This window comes from Bos mutus, chromosome 19 (genome assembly GCF_027580195.1).
Source record: "Bos mutus isolate GX-2022 chromosome 19, NWIPB_WYAK_1.1, whole genome shotgun sequence".
NCBI lineage: Eukaryota > Metazoa > Chordata > Mammalia > Artiodactyla > Bovidae > Bos > Bos mutus.
The window spans coordinates 29,021,917-29,044,722 of NC_091635.1; the positions used below are offsets into that span (position 1 = coordinate 29,021,917).

Here is a 22,806-nt window from a genome sequence, read left to right on the forward strand (position 1 = left end):
CCTCTCTCTCTTGGTTACCATGACCACCAACATCCCCTCACTTTAGATGGGGAAGAACGCTTTTGTTTAAGATTTAGAGGTTCATGTGAAGTTAACTTCAAGTAAGCTGGAGAGGCTATGGCCTGATAAACTCTGCCAAGAAGAAAAGGAAGACAAGCGGGAGGTCGATCGATCGGCTGACTATATTGACAAGATACTGATTGGTTACATGTTGAAGAAAACATACAATACAAAATACAGAAAAAGTTGGTTCCATTCCCTCCCACTACCCCCCCTTACCCACCCACCCCCAAATACTCATCATCGTGATTTGGTCAGAACAGGGCTCAGAGCCAGAGGTCAGGGTGACCAAGGAAGAGGGGGAAGAGGGCTATGAGCAATGGGTTCGTGGCTGTCACAATAATGCTGTGGTAATGCTGTGAGTTCTCTCCCAGCTGTGAGTTGGGGGGTAAGGCGGGCACTGCAGCCTGATGACCGCCAGCTGAGGGAAGAGCTGCCTCTCCCTTCCCTGGCCCCAAGGGCCTGCCCCGCCACCCAGAACCAAGCACACTCCAGACACAGTAAGGATATGGATGCTCCTGCTGAGCCCGCTAGTCAGCAAGAGGGGAAGAAGGGTAACTGATCCAACCCCTGCCTCCCCACACACCAGGGTGGGGGTGGAACAAGGGCATGTGGCTACTACCAGCAGAAAAAGAGGGGGGAGAGCAGTAGAAAGGGCAGGAAATGGGAAGAGCAGATCATATATATTAAAAAAGTGACTTAAGACTTAAAATTGAATTAGTATTTGTACAGAAAGGTGCAGGTGGAATAACTCACTCCGGCCTATGATCAAAATGATACGGAGAAATCATGGTGGACCCCTCCCCCTGCCCCCCAGTGGTGGCCCGAGTCGTTAAGTGCGATTGGTTAGAGTGGATTCCAGTCGGGTCATTGAGGCGGAGGAGGTGGGGGCAGTGGGCAGGCAAGGGGGGCTCAGTTGCTGCAGCACTGGCTCCGGCTGGCAGGGTTGTTCTCCTGGAGGTCCACGCCTCGGTTCCGGCCTGGAGCACCAGCTGCATTCTGGGGTTCATTCTTGGGAAGCTTCTTAGCTGTTGGGAGAGGAACAGGAAGATGTGTGTTTGTGAGGAAACCCCAGTACTCTCCCAAGTCCACTTGGGTACCACCCAATCAGTGATACCCAGCATACTGATGGCTTCACTTCTATGTGCCAAGTGCATTCAGGGTCTTTCAGAATACTGAGGCAAAGAGGGGTTAAATAACTCTCCCAGGACCACACAGTTTAATAAGTGGGAGAGCAAGGATTCAAACCCACCCAGGATGACTCTAGAGCCAAATGAGGAGAAAAAAAAAAGAATCCTAAGTAGTGGGTAGGGAGCTGGTGGTGTATAGTTTTAGATGGTGGTACAATAAAGGGTCTGGAAATGAAGTCCTGAGACTTGGGCTCAGGTTTTAGAAACTCCTGGAGTGAACTATATTTATCTGAGAGATGAAAAAGAAAATTTTATCAAAATATTAAAAATGGTAAAAGATCTGTTGATGAAGGGACCCCACAGACCCCACAGACAGCAAGCAAGTAATACACCCTGGCTGGGGGAGGGGAACAGAGGCAACTTACCTATAGCCATGAAAATTTCATTCACGTTCATCGCAGTCTTTGCTGATGTCTCCATGAACAGCAAACTGTTGTCCTCTGCATAGGCTTGTGCTTCCTGATTTGAACAGAGGTGAGAGAGTGAGTCAGAGAAGGCGATGGCACCCCACTCCAGTACTCTTGTCTGGAAAATCGCATGGATGGACTGGTAGGCTGCAGTCCATGGGGTCGCTGAGAGTCGGACACGACCGAGCGACTTCACTTTCACTTTTCACTTTCCTGCATTGGAGAGGGAAATGGCAACACACTCCAGTGTTCTTGCCTGGAGAATCCCAGGGACGGGGGAGCCTGGTGGGCTGCCGTCTATGGGGTCGCACAGAGTCGGACACGACTGAAGCGACTTAGCAGCAGAGAAAGTGAGTGGGAGGGAAACACTGGCAGGGGCTGAGACCCAGGAGAACTGTCCCTGATTACATTGTCTTCCATACGATAGAGACAATGCAGCAGTTTTCAGGCCTAAGGCACCCTGTTCTGAGTTCTCCACATCACACACAGCACCTCTCAGCTCACACACATCAGCAGATGTCTGACTCAAGTATCCATGGGCCCCAGTTCTGCCCTTGCTTTTCAAAATTACTAGGCTAGAAAATATTTCTAGAAAGTTATCCTACAAATAAATACACTCACACACTTGGACAAAAGTATGTGGATGTTGACTACGGCACTGTTTCTAGTCTTTTGTAATTACACACAACCTAGAAATCCATCAGGTGGGAACTGGTTAAAAAAAACACACAGTATGTAAAGAAAGAGATTCATTGGCCTGATGCAAAGAGCCGACTCACTAGAAAACACCCTGAAGCTGGGAAAGACTGAGGGCAAGAGAAGGGGGTGACAGAGGATGAGATGGTTGGATGGCAAACTCAATGGACATGAGTTTGAGCAAACTCAGGGAGATAGTGAAGGACAGGGAAGCCTGGCATGCCACAGTTCATGGGGTCACAAAGAGTTGTACACGATTTATCGACTGAACAACAACAAGACTTGTGCATATTTTCCAGAAAGACAAGAAAGTGAGAGGAATTTGGAGGAAATGGAACTGAGTTTCTAGGGTTAGAGACCCAAATTTCATCCTATATACTTTCCTGTACTGTTAAAAATTTCTGATGTGCACATGTTTAAAAAAAAAAGTTTTTTTTACTGTTTTGTTAAAAAGTCAGTTTATAGAAAAAGTAAGCTGAAGCTTCTGCTATCTACACACACACACATCCAACCCTGATGAACACAGAAGGCAGAGCGGCGGACGACACTCCCTTTAGGCTGTGCTCGAGCCGTGAGGGGACTCAAGACAGCAGCTCCCCTACCACCAGCTGTGGCAGTCCTTCGAAAAGCCCGAGCAGCCTGGGGAAGCCTAGTGGAGCCAGCTTGTCCTCCCACCAAGTCTTCTCTGTCCCCCACCTGGAACTCCACGGCTCTCTTGCTGGCCAGGTCCGCCTTGTTGCCCGCAAGCGCGATGACGATGTTGGGGCTGGCCTGCCTCTGTAACTCCTTCACCCAGTTCTTGGCCCGTGCAAAGGTATCCTGGGGAAACAGGGCCAGAGCGTCAGCAGGACAGGGTGGGCCTTCTGTCCAGGGCCGCTCACTGGAGAGGCTGGAGCTGACAGTGCCCAGGTGTCTAAGATGTCACCACCCTAAAGATTCTGGAGAGATGCCCGCCAACACCAGAGGAAATGTGCCCACACCCCAAACAGGAATAAAGAGTGGAGAAGCAAGAGAAAATCTTTACTGTGTTGGTGATGTCGTAGACCACGATGGCAGCCTGGGCCCCCCGATAGTACATGGGGGCCAGGCTGTGATACCGCTCCTGTCCAGCTGTGTCCCAGATCTCAAACTTGACTGTTGTGTCGTCCAAGCAGACGGTCTGTGTGAGGAAGGCCGCTGGAAGAGGGAAGGCGGTGTTATCAGGTGTGGAAGAGCTGAGAAGACACCCCCACACATCTGTGCTGAGCCATCCAGGCGCTGGCGCTTAGAAGCCTGCTGCTGACGGGGGCACCGAAAACCCCCAAGCTGGCGGCCAGAGCAGCTGAGCATGGCAGGCAGAGCTGGTGCTTCTGTGTGTCGAGGGGGCCGGGGCTGCACAGGCTTTTCAGACCCAGCCAGGCGGGAGTGGGAGGAGAAGGGAAGCTATTTCAGAAGCCCTCCCTGAAGGACAGCAGCCAGGGGCAGGAGAGGAAGATTCCAGGAGAAACCCGGCTCCAACCACAAAAGGGTGGGCCCAATGCCCCTCCTCCACTCTCCCATCAGAGAACACTCTGAGCCCCTCTGCTCCAGCCCACGGGTGTCGCTGGCCTTTGGTGTCCTGAGGACACTCTCACACGCTCAGCTATACTGGGGAAGAATGAAGTACACGCCGTGCTACTGCCAGGCAGGGGCTGGGTGACTGGCTTCCCACCGCCGCCCCTGCCACCTCCAGGCATGCCGGCTGGCCGCCACCCTTGGCTTTGCCCTCGACTCACTCCTGACTGGCTTGACCTTCAGGGAACACAGTGACCCTGTCTTTGGCCGGGGGAGGCAGGGGAACACTCAGCACCTGTGCATGTGCTTCAAAGCAAGAGTCTTGGAGCTGCGACTGGCAGGCGGGAGAGCCAGCAGAGGACTCTGAGCAGCTCTGTGGAGGAAGCTGGCCCTCTGCGGCCACCCACCCCACACCTCCCTGAGGGGCCTGGGGCACTGCCTCACTTCCCCCTCTCAGCTCCTGACTGGAGTGCTGAGGAGGCAGCTGAAGACTGCTGACACGGCCCATTCTGTTTCCAGCTGCCTGGAAACCTCCTACCAACCAAGAGGGTAGAAAAAGGATGACTCAAGCCCAAGGTCAGCCCCAGCCCCTCGAGGAGGGTACTGGCCACTGAGGCAGGAGGCTGAGGCCAGACCCTCACATGCTACCCGCCAGGAAATCACTAGGAAATCAGTGACAGGCTCTGAGCTCAAGAAGGGCTAAAGGTCAGCTTCAGAAACACCAGCCCACTCACAAGGCCATTTCCCCATTCCGGGGTTGACGCACTGCCTGGTTGTGGTAAGAAGATAAGAATCCTCAGAGACCCAGGTGGAGCCCTCCCGTCCCAGGTCAGTGAGGGGTGTACCTCGGGCCACACAAGTAAACCAAGAGGTAGAACCAGGGGAGGAAGGCGGTTTTAGTCTCTCAGATTATTCTCACTAAATGTCTGTTGGGACACAGACATGGAGACCAGCTGCTGGATTCAATCCCAGGGCTTAGGGGAGGCAAGCTGCTGCCGCCTGAGGCATGCTTAGCCTGTGGGCAGTTAGCATCCCTTCTCCTCGATGCCCAGGCATTTCTTCCACTTCCCTGAGACCACCATCCCCGCCCTTGGGCCCACTCACCTCCAATTGTGCTCTCCTGGTACTCGTGGAACTGACCCTTGACGAAGCGGAGGACGAGGCTGGATTTGCCCACCGCGGACTCCCCCAGCAGGACCAGCTTAAACTGACAGATCTTGTTGCCAGCAGCTGGTCCGTTGGGTCGCGCTGCGCCTCCCCGACCCGCCATGGCCCGTCCCGCTGTAGTGGTACCAGTGAGCGTGGGGGCAGGGGCCGGTGCTATGCAAAGAGGCACTTAGTGGGGAGGAGGACTCCAACTATAAGGGAGAGATCAGAAGTACTGGGTTAGTACAAAGACTGTGGCCCAGCGAGCCCTTCTTAAACCATAGGTCACTCCCTCCGCCTTCTTGACGACCTGGCTGACTGCCTCCCCTCCCCCCCTACGTCCTGCCCCACTCTTCCAAAAGTTAGGACACAAGCCCTCACTAGGCTGTAACTCACATCTCTTGGCCCTACAACCATCTGATGGTAAAGAGAAAAGTGGTCTCCCAACTCTAGGCTCACAGTTCTCAGCACACTGACTTCCCAACCCCAGAAACGTACATTCGCATACAAGTTAACACCCACAGGAAAGGAATGGGCATCTGCCAGTCTGGTGACTGACGGGTAAGTCAACGGGCAACATGGGGTACCAAAAACTGGCTCAGAAGATTCTAGGATCTAGCTCAACAAACAATGGACCTCTGGCCTGGTAGCTCAGATCACAGCCCGCCTCTGGGCAAAGCCAGAGTGGGAGGTGAGGCCAACCAGGAAATGGAGAGTCCCCGTGGAAAGCTTCTCAGACAAGGTGCTCGGTCAACCTCGTGGGCATTTGGGGACCAGGGCCCGGCCAGGTCCAAGTTGTTATCAAAAGAGTCGTTCTGTCCTGTCATCTCCAGAAGGACTGACCAACTTTCTCAATCTGAGGCTGGACTGTGCGCTGGAATCAAAGCTTCATTTCACTCCCTCCTCCTGAGCCTCTCCCCCCGCCCCCCACCAGCTCTCTCATTTCTGATGGCCCAGAAGTCTCACACACATTAAAAAACCAAACACACACAAAACCAAACACACACCGCAGCCAGCCAGCTCTGCTGGCAGTCAGAAGGGCTGCCAAATTTCCCTTTTAAATAGAGACCTCAGTTCCATTCTCCACTGGCAGAGGCAGAGGGCGACATGGAGGAGGACAAGGGGGGAGGTGTGGATGGGCGGAGACAAACATGGGAGCCAAGACCTCGTATCCCCCCACCCCACCAGGAGCTGGTGCTCCTACACCGGCATCTTAGTTCTGTTAGTGGTGGTTGGGACTGAAAAGAAGGCTGAGGCACCCATCTCCAGAAGCCTCTAGAAGACTAACGGGTATCAGAACATACACAGAATGTCTGAAACGAACTCTGTGAGTAGGTACTGTATCCTGAAGGCTCTGTGGGGCATCTGAACCTAAGCTGAGAAGAAAAGGTTTGGATGAGACTGCCCTTTGCAGGACAGAGTCTATGCAGGAAGGGTTTCAGAGCGAGACAGCCCGACTGGCCTCTGAGCACGGGGAGCTCGTTCCCCGCCAGTCAAAGGAGAGGGTGTGAATGAAGAGGGGGGTGTTTGTGAGAAGCAGTGGTCTGCGCTCATGTGAGAAGCAGGCACAAAGGGCTCGCTTTGTGCAACCTCAAATCGTTTCTCCACGTCCAAGTTCTCCCAGCAACTCGCTTAAAAAGTGAGCTTCAGGAAGAGTGATTCACTAACCAGGAACAAGAGTTTCCTTTCTGGATGGCTCTAAAGGAAAAGAGGTTTGAAGTGGGGGCCACCTATTCCCCAAGAGCACACGGAAGGAAGTATGGGGGGGGTCCTTAGTTGGTGACAAGAAATGCTAGTTTTGAAATATTTTCTTGTTTCAGATGCTTTCTCTTTCACCCCAGTCAGTGATATTGGCAAGACCCTCCCCTGCACCCTCGAGGCCAGGTCTGTGCTTTCGCTCTTTTGTCGCCTTCCTCTCAATGTTCTGAACAAACAGGGAATTCAAAGAGCGCTCAGCAAATGAAATGGTTTTCAGAAACAGCTATTTACTGAACAACTGCACAACCGGCATCTCCTTTAAGCTTTAAAACCATCTCCTATTTTTCAGATAAATAGCCTGCTGCTTAGGTGTTAACTGCCCTGCTCAGAGCCACCCAGCATGTGGTGACGGAACCTGGATGCCAGCCACGGTCCCCGCTGTAGGGGGCACTGTGGAGGCAACGCCCTCCCTCTGTGTTTGGTTTTGAGCGGCTGGGTGAATGAGACTTTCCTTTTGTGGCAGGAGTTTGCTGGCCCAGCAAGGGCTGGCTCTGGCTGCCAATCACAGCCACCCTGAAGTCCCTGTGTACTCTTGCCACCAGTGGGAGGAGCTGCCCAGGGCCAGGCGACAGCGACAGTGTGAAACCACGATGGAATTACGGGTTGGTTATTACCATGAATCCACGTGATGCGTGATCTTGGCCCAGCAACAAAGTGTGGCTGGGGCACTGGAGAAGGAGGTATGAATGAGTGGGGAAAGGGGAACAGGAGGTGAAGACACAATTCCAAGAAAACCAAAGCAGCTGTGGCTGAGGGTTACTGGGGTGGGGGGTAACCAGCACTCACAAGTCAAGAAAAATAGAGGTAACACTTAAGTTTTGCTCTTATCAAACCAGTGGGTTTCCAAACCTGCCCAGACAACTCTGATTTTTTTAAACAAGTCAGAAGAAGAGACATATAATTTTTATGCAGTGGTTCTCAACCCGGTCTACACAACAAAACCACTCGTGCAGTCAGCCCCCGGAGGCTCCGGTGCAGGCTGCAGAAGGGCCTGGCGTCTGCATTTTACAACTCGCTGCAGGAGCTCTGCCTAGTACAAACTGGCCGGGGCCATGTCCCTCCTGGATGCTGGGCCCGCTTGCAGAGACACCTGAGCAGGCACACACAGCAGTTTTTTATGGCCTGTGCCTCGTGGTTTTCCTGGCCCCACTCAGTGATCACATGAGCCGAGGTCTTGAACCTTCCCAGACACTAAGGCACAGAGGAAGTTGATTTTGTCACCAAGGGCACACGGAGACATGGAGGTGCCTAAGACAGGCAAAGGCCATACTCCGAGGCCCCAGGAAGCCCTAAGCCCTCCCCTCCCAAGACTGGGAAGTCAGAGACGGACCCCTGGCAGGTGGTAAAGGTGAAGTCACTGAGCTGGGCTTCTGTCTGGGAACCCTTCCTCCTGAACCAGCAGCTAGATTACCCACAGGTGCAGTCAAGTGGTGGCATTCTAACCCAAAATGACACAGTAAAAGTCAGTCTTCTTTCAGATTGAAATCCATCCAATTCTGTTGAAGAGCTGTCCAGCCCAGCCTGAGACCAAGGGGGTAAGAGAAAGAGGAAAAAAAGAGCAGGATGCTGCTGTTCTGACCTCTGGACACTTAGATGTTGCTCAGTGCACGCATGCTTAGTCACCCAGTCGTGTCTGACTCTGCTGTAGACTATAGCCCGCCAGGCACAGGCAAGAATACTGGAGTGGGTAGCCATTCCCTTCTCCGGGGGATCTTCCCGACCCAGGGATCAAACCTGGGTCTCCTGAATTGCAGGCAGACTCTACTGTCTAAGCCACCAGGTCAGTGGATCTCAAACTTTTTTCCATCAGAATCACCCACTAGGTTTAGAAAATAGGCCTGACCAACTGCATCTAGAATCTCTAGGGGTGGAGTCTAGAAATCAGTGTTTTTAAAATAAGTCTCTTTGGGACTTTCTGAGTGGTCCAGTGGTTAAGAATCTGCCTTCCAATGCAAGAGACTCGGGTTCCATCCCTGATCGAGGAACCCCACATATCACAGGGCAATTAAGCCTGCACTCTGCAGCTACTGAGGTCCATACACTCCAGAGCCTGTGCACCACCATGAAAGCTCCAGCATGATGCAACTGAGACCTGGAGCAGCCAAAAAAATTAATTAATTAAAAAAACAAAAAACATAACAACAAAAAATAAAATAAGTTTCCCAGTAATTCCCTGGCAGTCCAGTGGTTAGGATTCAGTGCTTTCACTGCTAAGAGCCTAGGTTCAATCCCTGGTCAGCGAACTAAGATCCCACAAGCTGTGAAGCATGGCCAAAAACCCAAAATAATAAAATAAAAATAAGTTCCCTAAGTGATTCTAGGTGGTTGATTTAAGCCCAAGAGTTGCAGCTGACACAGGAAGGAGGGAGGAAAATGAGAGACAGAAAGGCACCCCCAGATGGGTACTGTGGACAGTACAGGTGAAGCAAGCTGGGGGTGGGGACTGGCTCTTGGCTTTACCCAACACCTGAAGCCTTCTCCAAGATACCACATGCTGCTGGAATGTCACCCCTCCCCCCAAGCATCCATACCCTTCTCTAATCCATGAAGTCACCCACTTTATATGCTCTGTCCTTCCTGGTAAAGAGTGAGCAATTCCAGCTGGTGGGTGTCTCTCGAACTTCCTGTTTGCTTCAGAAACTTCCTCTAGCTGAGAGTCCCGGCACAGCGTGGATAGTGAGCAGATTAGGGAAACCAGATTTCGTTTTGGCCAGAGGCTGGGCTGAGACTCTAGACTTGCTTACTCAAGGTTAGCCTTGGGGGTTGGGGGGTGCTGGCCAGTGACTGTTCAGCTATACTTTACTCTGGATAAGAGCATTCCTGAATATTTAACACGGTGAGAATTGGGCAAGAGGACAGCAGAAGCAACCTGTTAGCTTAAAGAGAATGAGCAAATCAGGGAAGGTAGGAGAGTTAATTAGGTTCAAAAGGTAAGGTGTGGGGACTTCCCTGGTGATCCAGTGGTTAACAATCAGCCTGCCAATGAAGGGGACACGGGTTTGATCCCTGGTCTAGGAACACCCCACAAACCTTAGAACAACTAGGCCCGTGTACCACAACTACTGAGCCCACGCTCCATAACGAGAGAAGCCACTGCGATGAGAAGCCTGCACACCACAACCAGAGAAAGCAGCAGCAACGAAGGCCCAGCACGGCCAAAATAAAATAAACACAAATTTCTTTTTTAAATCTAAGGTGTAAGACACTAAAAAGCTCAGATCAGCAGGGGAGCTGACTCACCCCTAGACTTAAAAGCACAGGGGAAAACCAGAACCACCATGACTGGAACCCAGGACCAGAAGGCAGACTCACAGCAGGACTACCCCGGCCTCCAGCTGGTGGCAGATCCAGAGAGACAGGAGCCCAGATCCACAGGAGGTACCACACCCTTTCCCAGCACTATTAGCAGTCAGGACTTGGGAGACTGAACTGGGTTTGGTTAAAGCCTGAGTGACCTTGGCCAAGTCAGACGAGTGACCGCTGTCAGCTTCAGTCCCTTGTCCCTTATCTAGTAAATGGTATTACCTAACACCAATCACACAGCGTTGTTAAATGAAACAAGATTAAATGAAACAACATGCAGAGTGCATGGCACAGTATCCTCCTGAAGGTGAGGGACTTGTGAACAGCAAGGTTGTTACACTACTAAGAGCCTAACTAACTAGCTTTGACTCATTGGTTGTCAAAGTGCAAAGATTCTCTTCACAATCACAGAGGAGGTGAAGGGGAGGCGAAGTGACTTGCCCAGGGTCACAGCCGGGTGGTGGCAGAGCCCGAGCCCAGGATTATAACTCCAGCAAGGCTCCCCAATCAGAGACAGAAAGCCCAAGAATATTAATAATGCCGCTACATCCACCAAGAGTAACGGGGCCACCAAAATATGGCTTTTAACTGTGGAAAAAGGAGTTTTGTATCAAACTAAAAAAAAGACATGCTGCTGGATGGAAAAGTTCTGTATCTTGATTTAGGAGGTAGACACATGAATGTCTGTCGTTCAGTTGCTAAATCGTGTTCAACTCTTCTGCATTCCCTGCAGCCTGGGGCTGCAGGCTACAGTCCATGGGCAAGAGCTTAGGCTGTAGCCCACAACCCACAAGGTCACGGAGAGTCCGATGCAACTTAGCAACTACACAGCAGCTGCAGCAGGACGGAAGCCCACCAGGCTCTCCTCTGTCCAAGGGATTCTCCAGGCAAGAGTACTGGAGTGGGCTGCCATTTCCTTCTCCAGGGGATCTTCCCAACCCAGGGATCAAACCTGCATCTCCTGCATTGGCAGGTGGATTCTTTACCACTGAGCCACCAGGCGCACCCACGTGGATGTCTACGCAAGCAAAAATGCACTTAAGACTCGTAAGTTTCACTGTATATAAGTTACATGTTAATGAAAAGATTAAAAATGCTGCTGGTACAGAATTTTGCATATAGCAATGAAAACTTAAAGCTTAGAAACATGAGACCAATCTAACTCCCCTGTAGATAAAATATTTTATATTTTAGTATTACAAAAGGCAAAGACAATCCAAAAGATGTTGTCTGAATTAGAAAAAGATCAAAAGAGAGCAAAGATACCCAAACGAACAAGGGGCGAGATAGCAGGATTCAACATAAACAAATATGCCTGCTGTATACATATTAAGAATATACTTATGGTTCGTACTTAATTGTGGGTTAAAGAATTTTAAGGTTGTTTAAAGCTTCAGGGAAAAGCCGACGCTGATGTCTTTTCAGTGCGGAGAAAGAGGTTACAGCGGGGAGACTCTCTGCACTCCCCAAGCAGTCCAGAGGGAAAAGGGTTTAGGGGTGGACTCAAAGAGAGGCATGTCCTCCCTGCGTGACCACTGGCAACTGTGTGGAATCACTACACCGAGGGCCTGAGTCTCATCTGGAGTGTGTAACAGAGGAAGCTGGGCCTTGGAAGCCAGAAGCTTAGCAGTGCACGTAGGTTGAGATCTGGGCAGAATGTGATGGTGTGTCAGGCCAGGGCTGCAGTCTCATCCCACAAGGAAGGAAGGGGCTTGGGAGAGATGGAAGCAGGAGGAGAGGGAAGGGGCGCTACCTTTACAGTCACAGCACGTGACTCCCTATCCAGGGGAAAGGGAGAGAAATCATCCCAGAGGGGGACTCAGAGGGAGTGAGAGGGGAGGGCCCTACTGCTGGGACAGGCTGTGGAATCTGCCCCAGCCCGCCCAACTCCCTCAACCTGGAGCAGTTTCCCCTCTTCCCTTCCAACAGGGAGACTCCACGGGGTTGGGGTCTAGACCCCTGCACCGCAGTGAGGCTGTGAGCACGGGGTCCACCAGCTACACCAACACCTGCCGAAGGGACCGCACGCAGGGACACCAAGAGGCTCACACCCTGGTTACACATGACCGAGTGGGCCTTCCCCTGTGTCTGGAGCCGTGCCAAGGAGCAGCCCGGACAGAGCGTGGCCACTCCGGCAGCCCTCTCCCTGGTAGGGGAGGCCAGCGGTGTTGCTCAGCACAGATGCCAGGAGCTGGGTGAAAGCCACCCCTGAGGTCAGAGCCCTGGCCTCCCCGCGCCCGGCCCCAGCAAGAGCCCCAAGAAATCTTTCCCTGATCTCCAAGCTGCTTTCTCAGCCCTCGACCACAGGGCTCCCTGGAGAGGCAGACAGCCGAGTCAGCGCTGGATGGAAACCTCCAGGCCTTCTCTTCCTGTGCCCATGGGCAAAAAGGCTGCCGAGGGGCGGGGGCTTAACTACCGGGATCTGCTGACACGGCCCAGCCAGTGTGCCCATCCATACCATCCATCCAAGGGCCCTGGGCCCCAGGGGCAGCGCTAGGGTTCTCTGCTGGTCACTTGGGTGGCAGGGTGGTGAGGAAGGCCAGACAGACAGGGGTCTGCCTACAGCTGCACCAGGTGAGGCTTGTCTTGCGTACTGATTTGAAGAGGCCCTGGGGGTGCACGGGCCTACCACTGCCACTAAGAGACTCTCTCCCTAAGGCGGCCTGGCCTCCGGCTCGGCACACCTCAGTCCTCAAGGCTATGTCAGAATCTCTGGCCCCATGTAGGGCAGCTCTCTAAGAAGCCTCGAGCAAAAGCCCAACTGGACGTCTGAAACTTTTTTGGTGGCACAAACCCCTGTGCATCCAGCTACAGGGGAGGGGGATGGGACCAAGGCTGTGTGGTGGCTCCCCACCCTCACCCCCATCCCCGGCTCTTCACCTGCCAGGGCCGGGGGGAATGCAAAGAAGAGAGCCGGGCAAGCTTCCTCAGCTTCCTCCCTCATCCCAGCCTATACCTGCTGTGGTTCCGAGTCTGAGTCAAGTGGAAGCCAGTCAGAATGGGTGTAGGATTCCGGCCAACCCACAAGCCTCACGATTCCTCTGTCTGAGCTGTTCATGCTCCTACAGTTCATTTCCTAAGACAGCGCTAACTAGGATCTCAACAACTCAGGGCCCACCGAGTCCTCTGTCTTGGGAAGGTCTCTGCAGGGGCCAGGAGTACCTGCCTGGACAGCGGCTGCTTCCAAGGCTGCCCCAGGCCCAGAAGAGACTCCAAAAACCTTTGCTGAAAGTCAGAGTCATCAGCAACACTTGCCTACCGAGCTACTCATACAAACTGACACCTCTCACAAACCCTTCCTGTCCTTAACAAAATAAAAAAAAAAGGAAAGAAAGAAAGCAAGCCAGTTTAAGTTACTGTCCCCGCTTTGTTTTGCCCTTAGCTCCTCAACAGAGAGCAGAGGGCAGAGGTCATGCTCCACAGGCAAGCAGGGGAAAAGAATCAGGTATTAGATCTAGCAAACCAAATTCCTCCTGCTCAGACATCCCACATGCTGTGGTCAGAGGCTGCCCAGCCACCAAGAAACAAGGTCAAAGTTCCTGCTGTGGGGTCTGAGGGATGATGGCTGCTCCAGGGAGCCTGCACGCCAAAGAACAGTATTTTAGGCTGATCTCTCCTTTGTTAAATTTTTGTCGTACAAAATGTCGATGGGTGAGGGGAAGAAGTCAGGCAATGCATGGGTCTCAACAGTTTTGAATGAGTGAATCACACTTCTATTTCATGGCCCCCTTTTCATGACTGTGGTAGGTGGCAAGAGGCTAGAGAACTTGGGGGCTTGAGGGCTGGAAGTGAGAAAGTGAGAGAAACTAAGGGCACTGTTGCAGATGAAACGATCGCAATACAAAATTCTCAAAGGCAGACTATGGGTTTCCCTTTGTTTAAACAGCACATAACATCAAACCTGACGCACAGTGGGTGTTCATCAGTGTGGTGAACCGAGCCTGCGATGCACATACAAACTGGTTAGGTCTGGCGAGCGAATGGGGTAGCTCAAGGCTGCAACACACATCCATCTGCCATACGGTTCGTATCCCTCAACAGAGCCATAGCCCAGAGGAAGAGACGCTTCCGCACTCCAGATAGAACCTCTTAGGTCCCATCTGCACAGGGGTGAGGAGCACCAGGGCTGGAGTCAGACAAACTTCAAGTCTGAGAGTTGCCAGTTCCTAGGGTGGGTCTGTACTGTATCACTGAACCCACCTCCTCACGTGCAAAATAGAGATTAGTAGCACCCATCTCCCGGGCTGCTGGGGAAAGGATGTACAAAAGACTCTCAACCAAGGGCTTGAGGGCGATCTGATGCAGGCAGAGCTCTCCCTGTAAACGTTTGTGGTGGGGAGGTCCCAACAAAGAGGAGTCCTCCATCAAACGTTCCAACACTATTTATTCACGTATTGCTTTTGCTTCCAGTTTTCCTGGACCCCATTTATCAGTGCCCTTCATCTGGAGAGTGTGCTGAGGAGGACAACAGCTCAACTCTGAATACTTCTGTTCCTCTCCCAAATGCCTATGTTGAAACCCTAATGTCCACTGGGATGGTGTTTGGAGGTGGGGCCTTTGGGAGGTGAGGCTGTGAGGGCAGAGCCCTCATGAGTGGGATGAGTACCCTTTTATTAATGAAAGAGACTCCCAGAGAACTCCCCTGCCTCTTCCAGCACGTGAGGACACAGCCAGAGGTGGGCAGTCTGCAACCTGGAAGAGGGCTTCCACCAGAACCCAACTGTGTGGGCCCCCTGATCTTGGACTTCCAGCTTCCAGAAGTATGAGAAACAAATTTCTTTGTTTGGAAGTCACCCAGTCTGCTGTAATTTTGTACAGCTGCCCAAATGGACTAAGACAACAACTTCCCCCAGTGCCTGAGAAAAAGGACCAGCTCACTGCTGATGTCCTGTGTCCTGTAAACAACCATAACCTTGTATTCTCTGGAGACTGACTTCCAAAGCCAGAAGAACAGAGGGTGGGGACCACCACCATTGTCCAAAAAAAAAAAAAAAACACCACAATCAACACTGAGCGAAAGCCCCCAACCAGGCAAACAAGAACTCTTTAAAAAAAATAAAAGTCCCACAACATGGAACATCGTAAAGCCCAAACGGCGTTCCTTCCATCTCAGAGCCTCTTTCAGGAAAGGGAAGAAGTAGTTCAGTTGTGGAGAGGGGGAGGGGACAGCGCTAGGACAGCTGACAGACACCAGAGTTCCTTTTAAAACACCAGGCTGCAAATGCTAGAGATTTGGTAACTGGTGTCATTAATCACCACAGCCTTCAGAGCCGCACAGAGAGCAGTCTGATGACGAGGAGAGTAGCCAGGGTTCGGAGGCCACCCACGCCCGCCCGCACGCCTGGGATGCTTCTGACAGAGCCACCTGAAGGGGACACACGTGCAGCTATGACTAGAAGGCAAGAGGCTTGTAAACCAACTCCTGTTCGGATCCCAAGTTAGCGTTTCCAGCAGGTTACCCATCTTCAGAGGGATGACAGTACAACGGAAGGATTTAAGCTATTCAGTGATTCAGGATCACAGCTCAAACTGACAGCCTGCCCTGAGCCTGCCTGGAGCCACAAACCCTGTGCAAGCCCTCCCAAAGGAGAGGTCTGTTTCTGAATGACAGCAATAGAATGCTGGCCTGGACCACAGGGACTCGCCTACCAGACTCAAGAGTTCTGGAAGGTTTGGCTGGAGAACTTAGCACCTGAAATACAGGAATGGTTATGAACCTCATCCTTCCAAATGGATAGTAAACTCCAAAGTAAATACCAAATCCGACCATTCTGGGCTCAGTCAAAAAGCATCAGGCAGAGGGTAGGAGAAGTATGGAGAAGCAGCTGCTGGCCACTGGGGTCAGCTCCCAGGAGTCTCCCGGGGTGGATTTCCCCGGTGCCGCTCCACCTCACCTACCCCTGGAGGCTTCAGCAACTATGACTAACCATTAAGAGGAGAAATAACTTGAGCCCAACCATATAACTCCATATCAACACAGCTGAGAGGAAGCATTTGCTAAAAAGGAGGGGCCCTGCAGAGCCAGCTGATTCTAGGACCAGGGCAGGAAACACACAAGGTAAGCCTGAAGCACCTTGCAGCGCCAAAAAGTAAGGAAGTGCTTACAAAAATGAAAACCAAAACACTCCGAGACGTTGGGGGTGGGTCAAAGGGAGCTGGAAGAGCTCCCAGGGACCAAAGCGGGGACAACCTGAACAATGAAGTAGCACTGGATTATAAACCTCAGTGTAAAATAAACACCCATGAGTCCATACTGATATAACTAATTGAATACATAAATGGGGAAGGATAGCCAGATCTTCTGTGTACGAGAATTCGAAACAACCCACGTAGATCCTCTGCCCGGGGGGCGAGGAGCCTAACTCCCCTCCTCTCCAGTGTGGACTTCTCAGAGGGGCTTCCTTCCAAGGAGGAGAGCACAAAAAGGGGCAGGGAAGATGATGATGTGGGAAAGCCCGACAAACACCTCAGCCGGCGACCAAAGCTGATGCTGGCAGTGGTAATCACGCAGAGCGTACGCATCCTCGATATGATGTGGTGAGAATGGCACTTTAGCTCTGTGGTCTTCCTCCCCAAAACCCATAGCCCCAGTATAACCATGAGGAAAATACTAGACCAGTCCCAAGCGAAAGATATGCTATAAAATATCTGACCAAAATTCCTCAAAACTGTCAAGGTCATCAAGAACAAGGAGAGTCTAGGAAAACGTCACAGCTGAGAGGAACCTACGGAGATTTAACAACTGAAGGTAATGTGGTGTCCTGTACGGGATCCTGGAACAGAAAGAGAACACTAGATAAAAACCAGGGAGATGTGGGATTTCCCTGGCAGTCCAGTGGTAAGAGTCTACGCTCCCGATGCAGGGGGCCCGGGTTCAATCCCTGGTCAGGGAACTGGATCCTACAGGTGGCAACTAAGAGCTTGTACGCCACAGTGAAGACCGAAGATCCCGCATGCCGCACCCAAGACCTGGCACCGCCAAATCAACCAAGCGATTAATTTTTATAAAAAAGGCAACTGTGAATAAACTGTGGACTTCAGTTAATAATAATGCATAACGGGTTCATTAATTGTAACACATGTACAATACTAATGTAAGATACTAATCACAGTGGAAGCCATGTGGGAGCAGGGGTGGGGGGTGCAGTTGGGCAAAAACTCTAGGACCTTTGCAACTTTTCTGCCAACACCACTTTCTCAGGCCCACTCTTACTCAAGAATGAGCCTTGTGCAGACGTGCAAGCGAGGACCCAGGGACCAGAGCCGAGTTCACTTCCATCAACCCTTGCCAAACCCTGGCCTGGGGTCAGCACTGCCCCACCACCACACACAGCCACAGGGGCACAGCGACCAGGTGTGCGGGCGCTGGGAGGCAGTCAGTGGACCACGGATGGCCACGGCCATGCTCTTTCCCGATGAAACCTTGTGTGGGACGTGATATCCGGACAGCTCTACCCTCTAGAAATTGAGTTGGTGACCTGTCTCTGCCCCTTCTGTCACCTGTGCTGTAGCATTCATCTTGTTCACCTGTCTGCCTTCCTATCTCTGAGCAACTATGTGGCGGCTGGACGAAGAAATGAATCAGAGGGATGTGAGCCTGAATCCCAGGTTGACCACATCCTCGCTGGGTGAGTTAGAGGAAACGGGCTGCCATCTGCTTCAAGGGCAGGTCTGAATGTCTGCCCTTTCCTTGGACAACCACAGTGGGGGGCCTGCTATGCTGGGTGCCAGGATGGCACAGAGACAGAATAGGACACGACTGGCGCCTCCACGGGGCTCATCTGCTAGACAAGGAGGCAGACCATAAGCAATGAAAGGAAAGCACAAGCAAGAGGAAAGCCCTCAGCCTCCCTCGGGGGAGGAGGGCTTCACAGCGAAGTGATGTTCCAGCTGCGCTTTGAGAGAAAAGTTGGGCTCTGCGCCTCACAGGCGAGAAGCGGAGAAGGGCCTTCCATGCAAAGGCAAGAGCACACAGTTCGCCCAGAGACAGGGTGAGGAGGGGCCCGAGCACACTCTCAACTCTCCCCCTGCTCTGCCACTCACTCCACCGTACCCTGGGGACTGAGTCCAGTCAGTCTGTCCTTCCACACAGGAAGCACGATTCAAAAATGTAGCTTTTATTTGGATGATTGTTCCTGTATACAGGACATGGGATAGTTACTCTGAAAACTAACCTTCTACAGTACCAAGCTATTAATGCAGAGGACTTAAGAAACACTCCAAAAAAAAAAAAAAGAAATACTCCAGGTCTACTCTGTCAAGGCTCTTGAAAGCACTATTACCTGGGTTGGGGGACATCCTAGTTTACAAATCCTATCTGAAGTGATACTTCTCAAAAGTACCCCTGACTCAACTCAGGCAAGAGAAAATGCAAAAGCCCAGAAATCTGGGAATCGAACCCAAAGCAGCCTGCAGCAACGAAAATATTGTCCTCAAGTTTCCTGTTTTAGCTTAAATATATGCAAACTTGGCATTCCAATCTATAATAGATTCAGGATTGTCTGAGTATAAAAACGTCTAAAACTGAGTAAGACTGAATTGCTTAGGAGATGCAAAGATCCATGTTCTGAGTATCCAGTGGGTCTGAGGACCCCCAGTGGGAGGAGCAGAATCATGGCCTTAGCGTTCTCTTCTGTAAAATGGGAACACAACCCACATCAATTCCCCCTTGTTCCCCATCCACGGAACAAGACAACATGGCAACCATCCAGCCAAGCACCGTGCATCACAGTAAAAACTGGCAGAAACACTGACTCAGAATCCTAGGGATAAATTACGATGTACCTTCAAAACCCCATGGACCTTGTGAGTATCTATTCTGTGCCAGGGAACAGACTAACTTCTTTGTCCTCTTTGTTTCCACTTTGGCAAGATATTTTGTATCCCCATTTTACTGGAAGAAAGAGAGGCTCAGAGAGGTCAAGTAACAAGTCCAAGGCCACAGAGCTGGTACATGAGGGAGTCCAGATGACAACTTAGGCCTGGTTGACTCTAAAGCTCTCATGCCTTCCACCCCACCACACCACCTCTGTTTACCAGGCAAGGGTTAGAGGAAGAAGGGTCCTTCTGAGAAGTACTTGGTTGGTGGGGCTGAATTTAAATTTCTGACCTTATTCTGTGTTTCCATGTAAACTCCAGTGAAAGGAGCCCCTGGTGGACAGCCACATTCTTCCCACTGCAAGCAGCAGGCAGCACCAGGGGAGAATCGGGAGGCTAAGCAGAGGCCAGCTCCACCAGCTCTCTGCGCCCTTCACCCTGCTCAGAGGGACCGTGAGTCCACTCACTTTTGCTTTCATTTTCCAGCCATCATGACTTCCAGATTCCCAAGAAATTAATGGCATGCAGATGCACGCGAACTCTCAGACCCTGAAGGGTCCTGACTTGAGACTCTTAACTGCCATGGTCCCCAGAAACAGAGGTGAAAGAAGACAGGAGGGCAGGGTGAGGGTGGGGAGGAAAACCAGACTCAGAGAAGGCTGTCGCTGGTGAGGATGCTAAAGGGTCTGCGCCTGGGCCACGGCTTGCCCATCCGAATGTCCATTCCTTCCAAAAACAGGCCAAAGGAGGACCCGCTGTTAGGGAAGATGAGGCACATCAAATCCCAAAACAGACCCAGTCCGACCTTCTTCCGACTGTGTAATCCAAGGCTGGCCACTTAAGTTCCTTCAGCATCGTCTCTAAAGTGGACATACAAGTGCCACAATCTTCCAGCACTCTTGTAAGGAACACATGTGAAAAGAACTTGGCAACTTTAAACTGACTTATAAAAATTAGTTGTTACCACCCTTCCACAGTATTAAAGCAGAAAAAGGCCTACTGTTTGTCAGAGGCAAGACAGGAGCCAAAGGGCATCAGAGGGGATGGGCTTCTGTCGCACACACAGCCCTCCCTCTCTCTGCCAAGCAGTGTCAGATCTCTGCTGGGACTCTATCATCTCTGGATGACAGAAGTGCCTGCCTAACCCAGGGCACTAATGCCTTCCTGTCTCTGAAAGGGAGAGCTTCTCCTTCAGAAGCCTGCTTTAGAATCAGAGCTGGGAGACCAAGCCCGGACAAAGAAGGTCCCCTCAGAAAGCTAGCCAGCCTCATCCTGGGACTCCCAGAGTTCCAGAAACTACACCCCAATACTGAGGAGGTAAGTTTGGTCAGAGACCAATGGCCAGCAAGCAGCCAGCTTCTCTGACTTTGCCCCTCAGGAACACAGACTGGCCAGACTAGAGAAACTAGGTTGGTCATAGAAGTCTCCAGCAACCTCCAAAGAAGTTCAGAGAGACAGAGAGAGAGCTTGTGACCTGACTGTTGACACTAACAAGGTTTTTTTGTTGTTCAATAAAAAATGAAATAAGTGCATCCTAGGTCTAGCTTGAAAGTTCGTAGGAGTCAGACACTGTCCAAAAGAGGTCAAAAAGATCTCAAGGCAAAACAACTGGAATACTTGTAAGGAGCATCCAAGGGCAGTAAAGATGGCCCAGAACACTGAAGAGCTTCAGAAATTCCCAAAGATTGCATGCCTCCCTCCCTTCCTCCACTGTAGATAGCAAGGGTCAGTCATGGCCTTCAGAGTCAGGCTGCACTCACTAAGGTACAGTCTCAGGCCTGTACTTTGGCCACATAACAAAGAACCTCCCAGTTTGGTCTGAGACAGCAGCCATTTCACACACCTAAGTCCTCAGCAGTGGACAAGGATCAGATGTCAGTACGGGCCATCTCTCGGAAAAGCTAGGAGAAATCAGCACTTTCTGGCATGCGTGGGAATTCCTTGGGCTACAAAAAATGAACACATTAAGAACCCAGAGGTGTTACTGTGATCTCAACTTAATTCTCTGCAATCTACGATTTATGTGATCAAGCCCAGAGGGGAATGGAAATAGACCCTGGGACTACAAGTGGTGAGACCTGTTGATCAAGGAGGTGAGTGTGCTTGTATAGGGATGGGAAAGAGATAGCCCAGGACTCTTTAGTTCCAGACTCCTTATTTTTGGTCTTTTCCCTCTTCCCTAAAGACCAACAGACAGAAGTCCCAGGAGGAGCAGTCCCCTCTGAGGCAGCTTGGAACCACTCACGTGCTTTGGGAGGACAGGGCTGGGACTCCAGCAAGTGGGGGGGAGGAGGGGAGAGAGAAGATAATGAATGGGCAGAGCCACCCTGATCTATGTGATCTGTAGCTAGGATTGAGCAAACATCAGCTAAATTGTTCAGAGGCAGGAAGAGTGAGCGATACACTCAAGAGAACAACACTAGAGGACAGGGGCTGAGGGGCCAGACAAGAAGACAGCTCATTCCTAAAGAGTGATCAAGACTTTAAACTCTGCTGAGATCCTGGGTGGCTCTCTGGCTTCAGGAGACAGAGGAAGTTAAGGAGTTGTGGGAGCAGTCTCACCCAGGACCCCCACCCCCACCCCCACCCCGCCCCAGCCCCAGGAAATCGAGATAAAATTCTTCCAGGGCTGGAGGGACAACTGTTTTTGTGGGATGGGGAGTGGGGGGCAGGAAAAAGGCGACAGACAACACTCCGGGCTACCTCTAAAAGAGAAGGGGCACAAGATCCTTCACACCTGACAAAGATTCCTCCAATTCTGGGAGCAGAGGGAGAGGAACTTAGGGTCTCTCCCTCCCACAATCGGACCAGACAGGCCAGAGAAGAGCCACAGAGATTTCCAAAGCTTCAGGAAGGGCAGATAAGGGGAGGAAAGAAGAGATCCCCCAGCTTTGGCTCGACGCCTGGGGAGTCCCTTAAGAAGGGGCTACGGGTCGGGGAAGGGATCAGTATCTCCCTAAGCCAGGGTTGGGCGGGAGGAAAGGCTGCCCTGGAGAGGCTTCAACACGAAGGAGACACTGGGTCCCAGGTCAGGCACACTCACGGCGGCTCCGGGGCGGCGGCGTTACTTGGGGCCGGGGCTCGGACAGGCTCCGCTCCTCTCCCCCCGGCGGTGTCCCAGGCTCCGGCCTCCACTTCCGCCTTTCAGCCGCTCCGGATCCGGATCTCCACCTCTGACCCGCCCCTCAGTACTCTCAGGTGACTGACAGGGCAGAGAGACCAATGGGAGGTACTCTAGGCCGACTCACTGGCAGCGCCGGCTTAGGGTGCGGGAGAGGCGGGAGAGAGCGCGCGAAGGATGGCGGGACTTGTAGTTCGCAGCTTTGGGAGGAGTCGGTGGCAGCCAGGGACTTAGGCTTAGGGTGGAGCCGGCTGCCGGCTAGGCGGAGCCCGGCCGGGAACTTTTTAAGGCCAGGCCCGTCGACCGCGTCATCGCGGGTTCCTGGCACCCCGAGGGGAGTCGAGTGGCAGAGCGTTGCGACAGGGCAGAAGGCTGTGTGTGCAGAACTGGGAAAGGAAAAACATGGTGTGAGTGAATACGCACGTGAGGCTGCGTGGACCAGTCTTCAGCATTCGCTAGCCCAGAGAAGCCTCTCGGCGCTTTAAGGCCAAGTCAGTTCTGGTAGCCCGACTGTTAGGGACATTCTGAGATGGGAAGATAATGGAATCGCTATCAGAAGGGCTCTTTGGAGGCTACTGGGTGGAAACAGCTCTATTGCCCAGCTGTTAACCAGGACGCTTCGCCTTTGGCTCAACCCCAACCTCCGCCTCTGCTCTGCCTCTCCCCTCCCCAACCAGAACCTGCTCTGTTCTCTGATGCCAAATACACATCTGCCTTAGCTCTCCCCATCCTTCCATAAATGCAGATTGGAACCACTTCTGTTTGCCCCACTTTG

The 22,806-nt window shown here is 52.0% G+C and overlaps 1 protein-coding gene across 2 annotated transcripts; it reads right to left on the minus strand.

The window, feature by feature from the left end:
• Positions 1 to 280: 280 nt before the first annotated feature.
• On the minus strand, positions 281 to 22,105 carry RAB5C (RAB5C, member RAS oncogene family). Of its 2 annotated transcripts, XM_070389850.1 has the most exons (7): positions 21,954 to 22,071; positions 20,754 to 20,856; positions 4,991 to 5,244; positions 3,378 to 3,529; positions 3,050 to 3,172; positions 1,616 to 1,709; positions 281 to 1,088 (listed from the first exon to the last, which is right to left on the minus strand). In XM_070389850.1, exons 3-7 carry the CDS (start codon positions 5,154 to 5,156, stop codon positions 973 to 975), a joined length of 651 nt encoding a protein of 216 aa, XP_070245951.1. In that variant the 5' UTR covers positions 5,157 to 5,244; positions 20,754 to 20,856; positions 21,954 to 22,071; the 3' UTR covers positions 281 to 972. The 2 variants fall into 2 exon arrangements, with proteins under 2 accessions (XP_070245951.1, XP_005899274.1); XM_005899212.2 differs by lacking the exon at positions 20,754 to 20,856 and having other exon boundaries at positions 21,954 to 22,105.
• Positions 22,106 to 22,806: the final 701 nt, after the last annotated feature.

What these genes read in the sequence shown, in the direction of transcription:
- RAB5C (XM_005899212.2), bottom strand. Translation starts at nt 5,156, where the DNA reads ATGGCGGGTCGGGGAGGCGCAGCGCGACCCAACGGACCAGCTGCTGGC. An exon ending in CCAGGAGAGCACAATTGGAG is followed by an intron (nt 3,530 to 4,990) that starts GTGAGTGGGCCC and finishes TCCCTCTTCCAG; the next exon opens with CGGCCTTCCTCACACAGACC. An exon ending in AGAGAGCCGTGGAGTTCCAG is followed by an intron (nt 1,710 to 3,049) that starts GTGGGGGACAGA and finishes TGTTCAAATCAG; the next exon opens with GAAGCACAAGCCTATGCAGA.